This window comes from Plecotus auritus, assembly GCF_963455305.1.
Source record: "Plecotus auritus genome assembly, chromosome: 6".
NCBI lineage: Eukaryota > Metazoa > Chordata > Mammalia > Chiroptera > Vespertilionidae > Plecotus > Plecotus auritus.
Window position 1 is genome coordinate 176,103,922 of NC_137773.1, and position 14,466 is coordinate 176,118,387.

Here is a 14,466-nt window from a genome sequence, read left to right on the forward strand (position 1 = left end):
CTATGCACTTGTCCCGCCGTTCAAGGCTGGAGGCTGGGCTTCCGCTCAGGAACCCTGTGATGGGGGCCCGGGGCCCCGCACGTGGCCACGTTCATTCTCCTCCATGCCTGCGCTTCCATTGTCACCCCTCCCCATATGCTCTCCTGCACATAACCAAACCCCACCTCTCTTTACATCCTGCCCCTGGGACCTCTTCCAGCTCCACACAGGTCTCTCCTCCAGGGTCTGTCTGCACAGGAGGAGAGCAGAGGGGGAGACAGGAGCCGTGGCAGCCAATGTGAGGGTGGTAGGAATTCCTTTCCTCTCTCCAGGGCGGTTCTCCCTCATGCACGGGGCCAGGGACTTTGGGGTGCAGGGGAGGTCATTTCAGTTGTGCCCTCACTAGTGAGAGCACTGGCCAGTCCTGAACGATTCTCTGGCCAGCAGGTCCCTCCAGCCCCGTGGGTCCTCAGAACTCCCTTTTGAGTGCTGCCTCCATCCCTGACCACCAGCGCCTGCCCTGGCCTGGGAGAAGCATCTCCCAAACAGAGAGGTGTGTGCCGACTGGTTGGGTGCTGTCCTGGCCAGCGCCCTTCTATAGCTGGGAAACCCAGGGCCAGGGAGGTGACAACCACACAACCGGGCAGCAAGGGGCAGGGCAGAATCTGGGTCCCGGCCTCGCAGGCCCTGGAAGCTCTTCCCACTGGGCCTAGGACCCCAGGGAGGTAGTCCGCCCAGCAGCCCAGCACAGCCCCGGGTGATAAGAGCATCTCTGACTGTAATGCTGTGGGTTCCTGGGGCTGACTGTGGGAGAGGCCCCTGCTTCTATGCGAGACAGCCCTGTGGCCCGGGAGGAAGCCCTCCGACCATCCTTCGCAGGGAAGACTGAGGAAGCGGGGACTACTCCAGGGCCACTCTCTTCGTGCCTTCGGGTCAGCGGAAAGCTCAACCCCTCCGGGCTACAGAGGCAAGTCTCAGCGCCTCGGCCCCCACCCCTGACAGCCCGGACTCCCTCCAGCTCGGGGTGGAGGCCAGGTGGCTGTGAGCCCATTGGCCTCGGACAGAGCGGGAGGGGTGAGCCCGAAGCGGGTGGGGGCGCTCTGCCAGGCAGGGGACGGTAGACAGACCACGGGGTCCGGCCGCGAGCTTCTACGAGGGTAGACAAGCCCGACTCCGTAGGAAAAGCGCGTCGGTCCCGGCGCGCGCGCCGCTCGGGTCGAGCCGCTTTGTTCCAGCGCTACCTGCGGCTCCATTCACCGCCTCCGCCTCCGCCCCGCCCCGCCCAGCCCCGCCCGCCGGAGAACGGGTCCGGCTCGCTCTTGGAGGCCCCGCCCACTTCCCGCGCTGGGTGGAACCCGCAGCGGGCCCTACCTCCCTCCCACCACGCTCTCCCTTGGCCGCGATTGGCCATCTGCGCGACGCACTCCCGCCCACCACGAAAGCTGATTGGTGCATTGGGAAGGGGGGGTTCGGAGAAGAGCCGATTATAAAGGAGCGCTCCCCCGCCCACCCGCCCCAGTGCAAAAGTCACGTGGCGCTTCGCTCGGCGCCTGTCACCACTCCGCTTGGAAAGCTTTCTTAAAGGGCTCGCATCTCCTAGAACTGGTCCTTTCAGGATTTCTCCACCTCTGCCCGCCGAGGGTGGCGCGGCCCTGGGCCGTCCTGCTCCGCCAGCTGTCGAGATGCAAATTCCCGGTCAGGCCTGCTGGGGTTGGACCTCACTCAGGTCTCGAAGCCTGTGGCCATCAAAGGGACTGTGCAGTCACCTGAAACGGTGACCGCTAAGCACACTGCCTGGCACGTAGTAGGCGGTGTTTCCTCTTATAGAATGAACTCATTGAGAGAATGAATGAGTGGGATTGACAGACAGGAAGAGGGGAGGTGGGCTCAGCGTGACCGCCCCTCCCCCGGGGGACTCTGCTTCTGTTCATGTGGAGAGGGGGTGCCAGGCGCAGGACGCCCCCAAGGCAGCCCTTCACCGTAGGGCCCTGTAGTGTTGGGAGCGCGGGTATAGAGGACCCAAGAGGGCGTCTTGGCCGGGCCCTCTAGGCGGGTCAGAGCGGGTTCCGGGCAAGGCGAGACAGCGGCGGCGCCGAGTCAGGGCGAGGGCCAGGGCGCACCGGCTGCGTGCGCGCCCGCGTACCGTTTGGGGAGGGGCGGCGGAGGCGCGGCGCCTTTAAGTCCAGGCGCCGGCCCTGCGGCCCCGCCCCCTGGAGGACGCCTCGGCGCGCGACCGCCGGAGCCGCCGTTTAATTGGGGCTGTCAGGCCGCGGCGCGCGCGGAGGGCCGGGCGGGACGGAGGCCGGGAGGCCGGGGCGGAGGGCGCGCAGCTAGGCGGGAGACGGGCGCCGGGAGACGCGGCTGGGGCCCGCGCGGCCGGGGCGCCGTCCCTGGGCAGGGCTGCCCGGCCCCGGCCCCGGGCCACCCGCGCTCCCCATGAAAAACCAAGTCCGCGGCCCCCCAGCGCGGGCGCACATGTCGGCCTCGGGGACGGCGGCGGCTGGGGGCACCGGGGCGGGGTCGGAGCCCGGGGCGGGATCCGGCGCGGGCACCGGGACGGGCGCGGCGACGGGTGCGGGGACCATGCCGTGCAAGAGCGCCGAGTGGCTTCAGGAGGAGCTAGAGGCGCGCGGCGGCGCGTCCCTGCTGCTGCTCGACTGCCGTCCGCACGAGCTCTTCGAGTCGTCGCACATCGAGACGGCCATCAACCTGGCCATCCCCGGCCTCATGCTGCGCCGCCTGCGCAAGGGCAACCTGCCCATCCGTTCCATCATCCCGAACCACGCGGACAAGGAGCGCTTCGCCACGCGCTGCAAGGCGGCCACCGTGCTGCTCTACGACGAGGCCACGGCCGAGTGGCAGCCGGAGCCCGGCGCGCCTGCCTCGGTGCTCGGCCTGCTCCTGCAGAAGCTGCGCGACGACGGCTGCCAGGCCTACTACCTCCAAGGTGAGGGCGGCACTGGGACCCCCGGCCGGGGCTAGGGGTCTCCCGCGGCTCCCTGACGCCCCCGCCGCCGGAGGCGGCTTTCTCTCCTCGCGCTCAGCCTGCCCCGCAGGCGCCACGTCGCCCCCGGCCCGCATCCGCCCCTCTCCGGAGCCCGGCCCCTAAGGTTTAGCCTGGTGTGTGTGTGGTGGTGGTGGGGGGCGGGGGGCGCCTCTGCACCCCTTTCTGGGTCCGATTCGAGAGGACTGAACAAACTTTCCCCCGCCTGGGCTTTCCTTTTAACTGTTGTTGGCGCCATAGCAGCGCCCAACTTCCAGCTGAGCCCCTCGGAGGAGGGAGGGAACCATCCTGGGACCCTCAAAGGCGAGAGGCACCCAAGTTCCGCTCCTCCAGCCTGGAATGCGTGTCCCTGGAAGGCCAGGGTCAAGACAGGAGCCTCTCAGCACCATCGCCGCCCCCAGGGCACAGGGACATTTGGGTTGGGGGACTGAGCATTCCCGCATAGCTCGCTGCTTGGGGATCACCCCCTCTTGGAGGCCTCTGCGGGGGGCGGGGGGCTGTGAGTAGTGTTCCTAGCCCTGGCCTTAGTTTTCTGGGCCCCCGACCCAGACTGCTGCCCCAGAGCTTGCAGAAGAGGGAGCAGCACTGGCGGCGGGGGGAGCGCGAGTGGCTGCAGCCGGTGTTTCCAATTAACATTCCAAAATGGCCTCTCGCTGGCAGCAGGCGGGCAGGCGGGAGGGAGGGGAGGCCTGCGGCACCCTCAGGCCCGTGCCTAGCTGCAGGCGCTCCCCACCTCTCCTCCCTGTAAAGCCCCTGGTGGCCTTCCCCCTCCCTGGGTCCAAGGCTAGGGGGGTCTTGTGTTTTGAGGGAGGGTTTTGGGGAGGTGGAGCTGGGGCCTCTTATGAATCTGCCCCTGAGGGGGAAATGACTGGCCAACACAGACTCTGGCTGGGGGTGGGGGCCAGCTCTGGACTCCCAATCCAAGGCTCAGGCCTCTTTGCTTCTAACCGGGACACAGCTCTGGCCTCTGCAGTCTCATCTCTCAGCGGTTTGCAGACCTACCAGTGCTGGCCTGCAATGGGGTTGTCTGCTTTTCCTTACCACTTAGCCATTATTGGGCATACCCGGGGCCAGGTGCGCAGAGGAGCTGCAGAGGAGGGAGGAGCTGGGGCCTGTGCTCAGGGCCCTAATGCTGGTGGTGTGGCTAGGGCCCTGAAGCCCAGTGAGTAAGGGTTTGGCGCTCAGGCATGTTACTTCACCTCCTGGGGCCTCAGTTTCCTCATCTGTGACGTGGGTCATAGGACAGATGTGGGGAAAACAGGAGAAGGTACATGTGTGACTTATTGGCACAGCCCATTTGGCTGTTGTGATGGTGCTTGACATGGGGGCCCCTGACTATCGTTGGTCTTGTGCGGCCCCCATTTGGGCCGGGGCGCTGGCCAGGGGCATGGACAGTCCCTCACCCAGGCCTTGTCTTGCCCTGGCCACAGGTGGTTTCAACAAGTTCCAGACCGAGTACTCGGAGCACTGCGAGACCAACGTGGACAGCTCGTCCTCGCCCAGCAGCTCGCCACCCACCTCCGTGCTGGGCCTGGGGGGCCTGCGCATCAGCTCTGACTGCTCCGACGGGGAGTCGGACCGCGAGCTGCCCAGCAGTGCCACCGAGTCGGACGGCAGTCCTGTGCCGTCCAGCCAACCGGCCTTCCCCGTCCAGATCCTGCCCTACCTCTACCTCGGCTGCGCCAAGGACTCCACCAACCTGGACGTGCTCGGCAAGTACGGCATCAAGTACATCCTCAACGTCACGCCCAACCTGCCCAACGCCTTCGAGCACGGTGGCGAGTTCACCTACAAGCAGATCCCCATCTCCGACCACTGGAGCCAGAACCTCTCCCAGTTCTTCCCCGAGGCCATCAGCTTCATCGGTAGGTGCTGCTGTGCTTTGGGTGGGGAGGGTGGGCAGGCGCGGCAAGATGTGTACAGGACTCTGGGTGTAGCCCACGCCTGACTGGGTACCTCTGGGCCTGCCGAGGCCTGTGTGCGCCCTGCATGTGCCAGCGTGTGCCCATGGGTGTACCCGTGCCCGCTGTGAGTCACCGAGGCCCCCTAGTCTGAGCAGTCCCTGGGTCTCGGGCACCTCAGGCCCCTCCTGTCCAGCCTGGCCTTTCTGGCTGCTGTTTCAGGCTGAATGAGCTGGAACATCACAGCTCTCAGGCCTCCCACGGGTCTCGCTGGCTCTGCCTCACGCCCCAGCACACGTGTCTGCAGGCTGGGGCTGTCACGGTGCCTCCGTGGGCCCTACTGTACACCTGAGTGAGATCAAGGGCGGGGGGGTGGGTGCTCTGGAGCCAGAGGCCTACCCCAAACAGGCAGCTGTTCGAATGTGGGGACCCAGAGCGCCTTGGTGGGGCCCCAGATGCTCCCCGGCGCTTATTTGGAGCAAATGGGGTGTAGAGAGAATGTGGGGGAGGCTGAGGAAGGCTGCCCCCAGAGCAGCGTGTTCTGCTGTGTGGCTTAGAGCCTGCTACAGCCCAGCCTCAGCTGACTTGGTCTCCATGGGCCGCCTTATCTCTGACCCCCATCCGGCTTCCTCCTTGGCCAGCTGGGGGCTGCTGGACGGTGGGTCGTCTTCCCAGGCCCCCTCACCCAGGAGTGGGGAAGGGACCAGTGAATGGGGACCCGGGCTTCTCCCCGCCTGTGACCCAGAGCCTGTGCCGCCTCCGGTGGCAGGGAGGGTGGCCAGGGCAGTCTTCCCTGCGGGCGGCCGTGTCCTGTGAGGGCGTTTGGGTGTCAGCTGGGCTGGGCTGGGCTGGGCTGGCTTTAATAACAGGAAGTGGGAGGCTTCCCCGCCTCATCCGCTTACTGGGAACCAGAACTAGGTGCCTGGCTGGGAGGAAGGAAGGAAGCGGAGGCCTGGGGGAGGGGCTGGGGCTGCCCAGGAGGGCCCCCCTCCCCTGCTGTGGTGCTGCCTCAGCGTCTGTGCTGTCCCCAGTGAGGGAGGGGAGTGGAGGGACCCCGGATTCCCAGGGGCTGAGTCCGGCTTGTGGATGCCTTTCTCCTTCTTGAAAGCCCCTCTGTGTCTGGGGAGGGGACGGAACAGGCTGTAATGGGGGAACGTTATTTCCCACTTGATGAGGGAATTGAGGCCCAGGCATCATAGGACGCAGCGGGACAGGATCCAGCACCAGCCCCCTACCGCTCAGCCACACCCTGGAGGCTAAAAATAAAGCGCGGAAGTGGTTTCACTTTGGATCGCACAGGAGTGGGTTTGGGGGCCAGGCGTTGCCCATATCCTGTATGTCACCACTGGAGGCCCATCTCTACCTGCCTTCTGCCCCCAATCTCAAGGTCAGACCACACAGCTCCACGTGAAGCCACAGCATCTGCCTCCCCCTGCTGGTCTTGCCCCCTGTCAGTCCCTGAGTCTGCATTAAGCACCTACTGTATGCGTAGCCCTGGGGGTGGGGAGGGGAAGCTCTGCAGGCCACAGGCTGTGGGCACCAGGTGAGGGGCGATCTGTGACCCCCGGGTCATCGTGTGCACTGATTGAGCACCAACTGTATGCCTGGTGCCCAGTGAGCTCACAGGCAGGGAAGTGGGAGCCGTGAGGGCCCTGGGCTGCCTCTTGTTAGTCTGTGAACTGGGCACGGCTGTGGCGCCGAGAGGGGCAGCTGCCCTGGGTCTAGGGGAGGAGACATCACAGGGCGAGTGGGTATTTGTTGAGCTCCTTCTGTCCGAGGCAGAGGAGCCTGGCGGGGGGTGGGGGGGGGGGCAGGACCTGGTTGGCTGGTGGAAGATGTCACTGGCTTGTAGGCCTGGGGAGGAGGAGTAAGGGGGCCCATTTCAGCAAACCCCACTTGTGAAGCCTCAGGTGAGGCCCTCGTCCCTCCCTGGCTAGCCAGAGCCAGTTGCGGGGCCGGGGCCCCTAGTCCCCTTCTGAGGGGGTACCCATGGGGTGCGGGTCATGGCCTGGCCATAGTGGGTGCTACGACTTGGGAGGAGCCTCTGCAGCCTGGGGCTTGTCACTCTGTCCCTGTGCCTGTGCCCCCACCTGGAAAATCAGCTCACTAGCCGTGGGTGCAGGTGACGAGAGGGTGCAGGTGACGCCCTCAGCTCACTGTGGCAGCAGAGGGACCAGCAGGGATTACCGTGCCACAGCCCTGTCTGTGGGGCCCTCACTTGGCTCGGGTCCCTGTAAGAGCCCGGCTCACGGGCCTGCCCTGAGGATGAGCAGCTGAGGCACGGTGTCCAGTGGCCTGGTGCTGACGCCTGGCAGAGCCCTCCCCGCGGTCCCGCCATGTGGGACTTCACCAGGTCCCGCAAGAGAGAGGCAGCGCCAGCCAGTCCCCATACCACCCCGGGTGCCTGCCCTCCCGTGGCTCCTCGGGGGAGGCGCCCCCTGACCCTTGCCCGTGTGTTTCAGACGAGGCGCGCTCCAAGAAGTGTGGCGTCCTGGTGCACTGCCTGGCGGGCATTAGCCGCTCGGTGACAGTCACGGTGGCCTACCTGATGCAGAAGATGAACCTGTCACTCAACGACGCCTACGACTTTGTCAAGAGGAAAAAGTCCAACATCTCACCCAACTTCAACTTCATGGGGCAGCTGCTGGACTTCGAGCGGACGCTGGGGCTGAGCAGCCCGTGCGACAACCACACGCCCAGCGAGCAGCTGTACTTCTCCACGCCCACCAACCACAACCTGTTCCCCCTCAACACCCTGGAGTCCACGTGAGGCCGGGCACCCAGGGCAGGCGCCGCCTCCCCCGGGCGCCCGAGGAGCCGGGACATGGCCTGTGCCCGGAGGCCAGGCCCGCGGGTGCTGAGCGCTCACCGCCCGGGGGACGGAGCCCAGCCGCGCGCCCCGCGCAGGACTCCGGAGGGGCCCTGCCTCAGACTCAGGGCCGCGGAGCCAGAGGGCCTCGCCCTGTCTGCCCGCAGGACACTTCCTACGAATGGCCCAGCCAGTCGGCGCTTTTTAAAGACACCACGGACCGAGTTTACTTTTTACTTTGGCAGGTGAACCCAAGCCCCGGGGCACCTGAGGCCACGTCTTCTTGACTTTTCTTTTTTAATGAAAAGTGTTATTTTCAGGCCACATGCAGCAGTGGATTGTATAAACCAGTATTTCATCCCTTTCTTGATCCTGCGAGAGAGAGACGTGTTCTCAGTTTTGTTTTTCTTTCTATTTCCAAATTGCCGTTATTGGCTTTTTGTTTTATTTTTTTTAACGGAAAAGACGAACCCCATGTTGACCTTGACCAAATGCATTTTGCACACGTGTGAAGCCTGTTTCTGCAGCGGGCCCGTCTCCAAGGGGGGACGCCGTTGCACCCACGTCCCCCAACCCGGCCCCGCCCCCGTGGCCCTGCGCTGGCCTGGCGACAGCTGCCGCTGGTCTGGTGACAGCTGCCGGTTGCGATGGGGCTGGGCCAGTGGTCTCTGCATTCTCTGCCCTCCCTCCCGCCCCTCAGGTGGTCCTGCAGACTAACCCCGACAGGAGCCGGAGGCCCTGCGGCTGCCCTGCCAGCGGCGGCTGCGGAGGGGGGCCACTGCGGAGGGGGGCCACGGGGACGCAAGCAGCAGCATTAGCCCTCTGGGCTCAGCCCCTGGGAGGGCCTGGGCCCCGGCCTCTTCTCTACAAACCCACTACTTCTGTCTCTTTCTCTCTGTGTGTTGGTGACAGTGGAGGTCCAGTGGCTGGGGGAAGCTCCGGTGGTGGGGGCCCCGCCCTGCCTCCCAGGTGCCTGTCCCTCCCCCTGGCTGTTGCTTTGGGTCCGCTGCCACTCCAGCCCCTTTGTCCACGGAGGCCTGCCTAGCGCTCATCTTGCCCATGCCTTCTGCGACCGGGAACCTCGTACCCATCCCATTTCCGTCCCGGACAGGCGCAGAGGGGCGAGGGTGGGTGGACAGTGAAAGGGGTGCAGGGCTCTGTCCTCCGGCCCCACCCCCAGTATCCACAGAACAAAGCCACGGATTCCGTTAGCCTCTCCAGTGTTGTTCCTTCTCCAGCCTCAGTTCTACCGGGTGTCGGGACCGCGTGGGGCCAGGGTGGGGAGCGGGCGGCCGGGTCCCTGAGCGGGGCCGTGGCCCCGTGGCCCCTCTGCCCCACTGCATCTTACCTCTCGGGGGTTGTTTTCAGGGATTCTTCAAGGCAGCAGATTCAAATCTTGCCACAGTCGAGAAATTGACAAAAAGGTTCCGTGCTGTACATGGTTCTCTCTCTCTTTTTTACTTTTAAAAAGAAAACCCCGAAAGATGCATCAGATCTGTGTGAATTGAGAGTATGCCAAGAAGGGCCAGTTTTGCTTTATGACCTTATGAAGGAAAATTTGTGACCCTACATGTATGTACACACACACACACACACACACATATCCCGAGCCAGCGACGGGACTTTGTTTATATTGCAAATAAATATTATTTTTTCTTTAAAATGAATCGCGGTGTCTGAAGGGCCAGGGACCAGCGCCTGTTCTGTGTGAACTGGTGGCTCGGGTCTGCCGGCACTTGCTCCGCTCAGTCGGTGGTGCCCACAGCCAGGAGGAGTGCCACGCCTCGGGGAGCAGCAGGATGTGGGCATTCCACGGCCCCGGGCACTGGCAGGCCGGCCATCGGCTTTCGCTGATTGGCTGACAGGAGAAGGAGGCTTGGGGAGGTTTTGTGGACCGAGGTCCCACAGCTGAGCCCTGCTCAGCATCTCCTGAGTCTGTCCGCTGGGACGTTGCCCAGGGCTCTGTGCCCTGCAGCCCCGGGCCCTGTGGGTGGGACGGGGTGCACACTGCTCACCCTCCCCCACCCCTGCAGTATGGGTCACCTGCTGCTCCTTTGGAACTAGGTGACCTGCAGGTCCCTCAGCCTCCCTGAGCCTGTTCCCATCTCTGTTGAGGGGGGCCAGACACCCAGTGTCCATTTCCTGGTCAGCCTGGGCCTACGGGGGGAGTTGGCCATCCCCCCAGGCCCTCTGGGGCTCAGGGACAGGCCCGCAGGGAGCTGGGAGGGGCCCACAGAAGGATGGTTCCATGCCGGGGAGTGAGGCCCCAGTGGGTGACGGCCCCATGTTACAAACGGGGAGACGGGGCTTCAGAGGGGCTGACGTCTCCATCTCTAACTCTCCAGTCAGGGACAAGGAGGCTTGGGCGCTGACTCAGTTTCCCCATCTCTGCCTCTCACGTGACTTAATCCCTTCCTTCCAGGTGACCTTTCCCAGGGGTCACTCCAGGCTCTTGCTCTCCCTGCCCCCTCTCTGCCTGGAGGGACCGACCAGAACCCCAGAATCGTTGCACTGGCAAACCCATGGTGCAGGGTAGAGGGCCGGCTCTGAGCAAAGGGGCCTGGGCCGCGTCCAGCTCCTACCCCTCCCACTTGGAATGTGAGCGCTGCTGTGCAGCCAGCAGGCCCGCTGGGGGCGGGTGGGGGGGGGAGGACGACTTGTATCCTTGGCAAAGGGGTGGGTGCTGCCTTAGCTCTTGCACTTCCTCAGGGCCCTGGTCCTTCTGTGCCAGGGGCGGGCGAGGGGGTGGGAGCCTGGGCAGGCAGAGACTGGGCCTTTGTTCGTTCTCACTGCCCTGGGCCAGGCTGGGGAAGCCCGCGGGTGCCCGGCTGGGGGCTGGGCCCTCGACAGGCTGAGTAAGTTCCTGGCAGTGCCAGCGTGCCCAAGCACGGTATGGAGGGAGGGAGGCAGCCTCAGGGGAGAGGCCTCCCCCACAGGGCCCGCCCCAGGCCAGGTGGCCGCTCTGACCCTCAGTGTCCTCATCAGCCCTGTGCCTGCCCGGGGATGGAGGGCCAGGTCCTGGCTTGGGTGGCTCACCTGTGACCTTGGGTCCTCACTGGTGACCTGGGGCTAGGGGAGTGGTCGGCCAACCGTGGCTCAGGAGCCACATGCGGCTCTTTGGCCCCTTGAGGGTGGCTCTTCCACAAAATCCCACGGCCTGGGCAAGTCTATGTTGAAGAAGCGGCGTTAGAAGAAGCTTAAGTTTAAAAAATGTGGCTCTCCAAAGAAATTTCAATCGTTGTCCTGTTGATATCTGGCTCTGTTGACGAATGAGTTTGCCGACCACTGGGCTAGGCCATGCTTACTCTGTGCTCACCCTGAGTCCCAGGTTCTCGCTTCGTGGTCCCTGTGTTCTGACTCACGGTCCCCTCGGAGCGGTTATCCCACCTGCTCCTGCCCCGCCCGCCCCCCCATGGGCCCTGTGCAGCCCAGGCCACCTTTGGCTGAGGCCCTGGGTGCCTGTGTCCCCCGAGCTCCTGGACACCAGCTCTGGGGTGGAACTGGCTTTGTCTCTGTGTCTTCAGTCCCATCTCTTTCCTCCGGACCTTCCTGACCCTTTGCCTCCCTTTGGGCCCCTGTTTCTTCTCCATCCCAGCCCAGTTCCCAGCGACCCCTCATCCATTGCTCAGACACCTCTTAGCATTCTCACGGGAGGAGGACCTGAGCCACCCACCCGCTCACACATTCATCCCGCAGCCATTTCCGGTGCCGGCTGGGCCATCCCGGGAGTGGGAACATGCCCCAGGGGGTTCAGTGATGTCAGGCTGGGCGGCAGGATAATGGGGCCCTCACTTGTCCTCTGACAATGAATCAGGTGCAACAGCAGCAGTGACTAAGGCCAGACACAAGAACAGGCTTGTAGCATGTGGCATAGTCACCTGCGGGAGGTCTGACAAGACCACAACAGACGTGAGCACTTCCTTAGGGTGGGTCTGCTGAGCGGTGGGGGGGGGGCAGCTTCAGGAGAGCCGCCACCCCCACAGCCCCTCCCAGCGAGCAAACACAGCCATTCATCCTCATGGATGGGGCAGGAGGGGGCGGGCAGGAAGCCCATGTGGCCCCAGCCCCTTCCCTGCTGCCGCCACTGCCTGGCACCTCAGGCCTGCCCCCTCCCCATCCCCCCACCCCCCGCCGCCCTGTCTGCACCGGGCTGCCCTCCGGTCAGGGTGGATGTGGCCACAACATCAGCCCCCACACCGAACCTCTCAGAAGCCAGAGGCCTGGCAGGAAGCAGCTGCGCCCGGAGGGAGGTGCTCACATGAACCTCCCGCACCCAGGAGCCTGGGTTGCGGGGTGGGGGTGGGGGGGTTGGGGGGTGGGGCGGGGTTGTGGTCTGATCTTTGACACGTTTCCCCACGGGTTCTGGGCCTCCTCTGGGCACAGCCCTCCCACCTCTTCCCAGAGGCCCCCTGGATCGCTCCCCTCTGACTGCTGGTACCCGGAGGACCCGAGAGCCTGGGAGAGTTCCGAATCCTGCTGCTCCCCCAGCCCCGTGCGGACGGGAAAGAGAGGCTCAGACGGTCAGAGGGAGACCAGGTAGAAGTGAGGCTTCCCCACCTGCTGCCTGAGCCGCTCCTTCCAGATCCTGCCTCCTCCATCGGGCTGGGAGCTTCTCCCGCCGGCCCTGTGAAGGACCAGATACTCTGTGCGCACGCGTGTCTGTGCACACACACACACACACACACACACACACACACGGCCCCCTCATTTCTCAGATGGAACAGACCCAGCAGGTCTCAGATGGAGGGGCCGCCTGCCTCTGACTCCAGCCTCTGGTACCCGAGCATGGCGGGGTGAGGGCATCTCCTCCAGGGAGGCCATTAAAGACCGGCATTAGCAACACCCCAGGGCTGAGAGGGGTCAGAGCCCCGACAGGCAGGCGACCGGGAATGCAGCCCCTGCCAGGACCCCTTTGCCCAGGCAGCCAGCCCCTTCCCCGCTGCCCACCCTGCAGCTTCCGGGCAGGCTCCCCATCGCCATCCACACCCATCTCCTCTGCCCGCTCCTTCCACGCCTGCGGCAGGCCAGGAGCCAGCAGACCCCTCACCAGGGCTGGACGGGGAGAGCCGGGCTGTGGTCCGGGCCGGGGTCTGCTTGTCTCAGAAAGACCTCCTGCTGCTGCGTGGGAAAGTCCGGGGGACACGTGTGCAGGGCAGGGCACAGGGAGGGGGCCAGGGGGCCAGGAGGACGATGGGTGGGGGGGCAGAGGAGCAGCGGCCTGAAGCCTCCTGGGAGGTGGGGCCCATGAGGTGGGGTGAAGGGAGGGGCCCAGCTGTCCCACTCCGGTCCCTGGCCCGAATGCCAGCCGCCGCGCCGAGCAGAAGGGCGGGTCTCAGCCAGGACGTGCGTGGGTCCGTGGCGGAAGCCTGGCCTGGGAGAGGGAGTCCCCGCTCCCCTGCCCCCCTCACTGTGCACCCACACGCCGAACACCCAGAGAGGAGCGGGGCACTGCGGTCCTCGCTCCGCTGGAGACTCCCGGGCAGCTCGGCCCTGGTGGCCGCTCTCGGGCCTCGGCTCCCCGGCCGCTCTGCGGGGGCCCCGGGGCTCTGAGGGGAGAAAGCAGGAGGCAGGGCCTTCCTCTGGGCAGAGGCCTTGGGACTGTGACCACCCCCTGCAGAGGGCACCTCGGGGACAGCCACTGCTGCTTGCTCTGAGCTCAGACAAGCCCCCCCCCCCCCCGTTCAGTCCTCAGTTTCCCCATGTGCACAGAGTAATGACCCTGAGGGGCCTGGCCCTCAGCCTTGGGACTCGGTTCTGTCCCAGGAGGAGCCAGGAGCCAGTGGCAGCCTGTGGGGGCGGGGGGCCCTCTCTGCTCCCGGCTCATGTCTGGGATGGTTGGAGTGTGGATTCTGTGTCCTGGGGCTGCGGGAAGGGCCTGCTCTCCGTCTGTTCCCTCTCACTGTCTGCTCGGCCTTCCTGCATTGCTCCCCAAAGACCCTCCTCACTAGCCCCCCTGAATCTGCGCCCTGCGCATCCTGTACCACACCCCGCAGCGAGGTAAGCCTGAAGCTGCGGCAGCCTGGCCCCGGGCTGGGACTGGGGCTCCTGTGAGGGATTGGCAGCAGCAAAGGCCCAGGCACACTTTCCCTAGATCCTCAAGCCAGGCCCTGCGGCCCTCCCTGCCCCCATGGTCACCCCCAGGCCCTGCAGCCCTCCCTGCCCCCATGGTCACCCCCAGGCCCTGCAGCCCTCCCCTCCTCCCCATGGTCACCCCCAGGCTCTGCAGCCCTCCCCTGCCCCCCCTCACTGCCCCCAGGCCCTACAGCCCTCCCCTGCCCCCCCCATGGTCACCCCCAGGCCCTGCAGCCCTCCCCTGCCCCCCCCATGGTCAGGCCCTGCAGCCCTCCCTTGCCCCCCCCCAATGGTCAGGCCCTGCAGCCCTCCTCTGCCCCCCATGGTCAGGCCCTGCAGCCCTCCTCTGCCCCCCATGGTCAGGCCCTGCAGCCCTCCCCTGCCCCCCCCCCATGGTCAGGCCCTGCAGCCCTCCTCTACCCCCCATGGTCAGGCCCTGCAGCCCTCCTCTGCCCCCCATGGTCAGGCCCTGCAGCCCTCCCCTGCCCCCTATGATTGCCCCCAGGCCCTGCAGCCCCTCCCTTCCCCCCCCACATCGCCCCCAGGCCCATAGCCCTCTCTCCTGCCCCCCATGGTCACCCCCAGGCCCTGCAGCCTTCCCCTGGCCCCTGGTCACCAGCACTCACTGGGTTCTTTGCTGGCCCTCAGCACCCCTGGTCTGGGACTCTGGGTGTAGTGTTTTTTCATTTCGGGGCCTCATG

The 14,466-nt window shown here is 65.5% G+C and overlaps 1 protein-coding gene across 1 annotated transcript; it reads left to right on the forward strand.

Moving 5' to 3' along the window:
- The first annotated feature begins 2,269 nt into the window (after positions 1 to 2,269).
- Positions 2,270 to 9,352, forward strand: DUSP7 (dual specificity phosphatase 7). The gene is made up of 3 exons (XM_080674019.1): positions 2,270 to 2,926; positions 4,414 to 4,848; positions 7,347 to 9,352. Exons 1-3 carry the CDS (start codon positions 2,416 to 2,418, stop codon positions 7,652 to 7,654), a joined length of 1,254 nt encoding a protein of 417 aa, XP_080530145.1. The 5' UTR covers positions 2,270 to 2,415; the 3' UTR covers positions 7,655 to 9,352.
- The last annotated feature ends 5,114 nt before the right edge of the window (positions 9,353 to 14,466 follow it).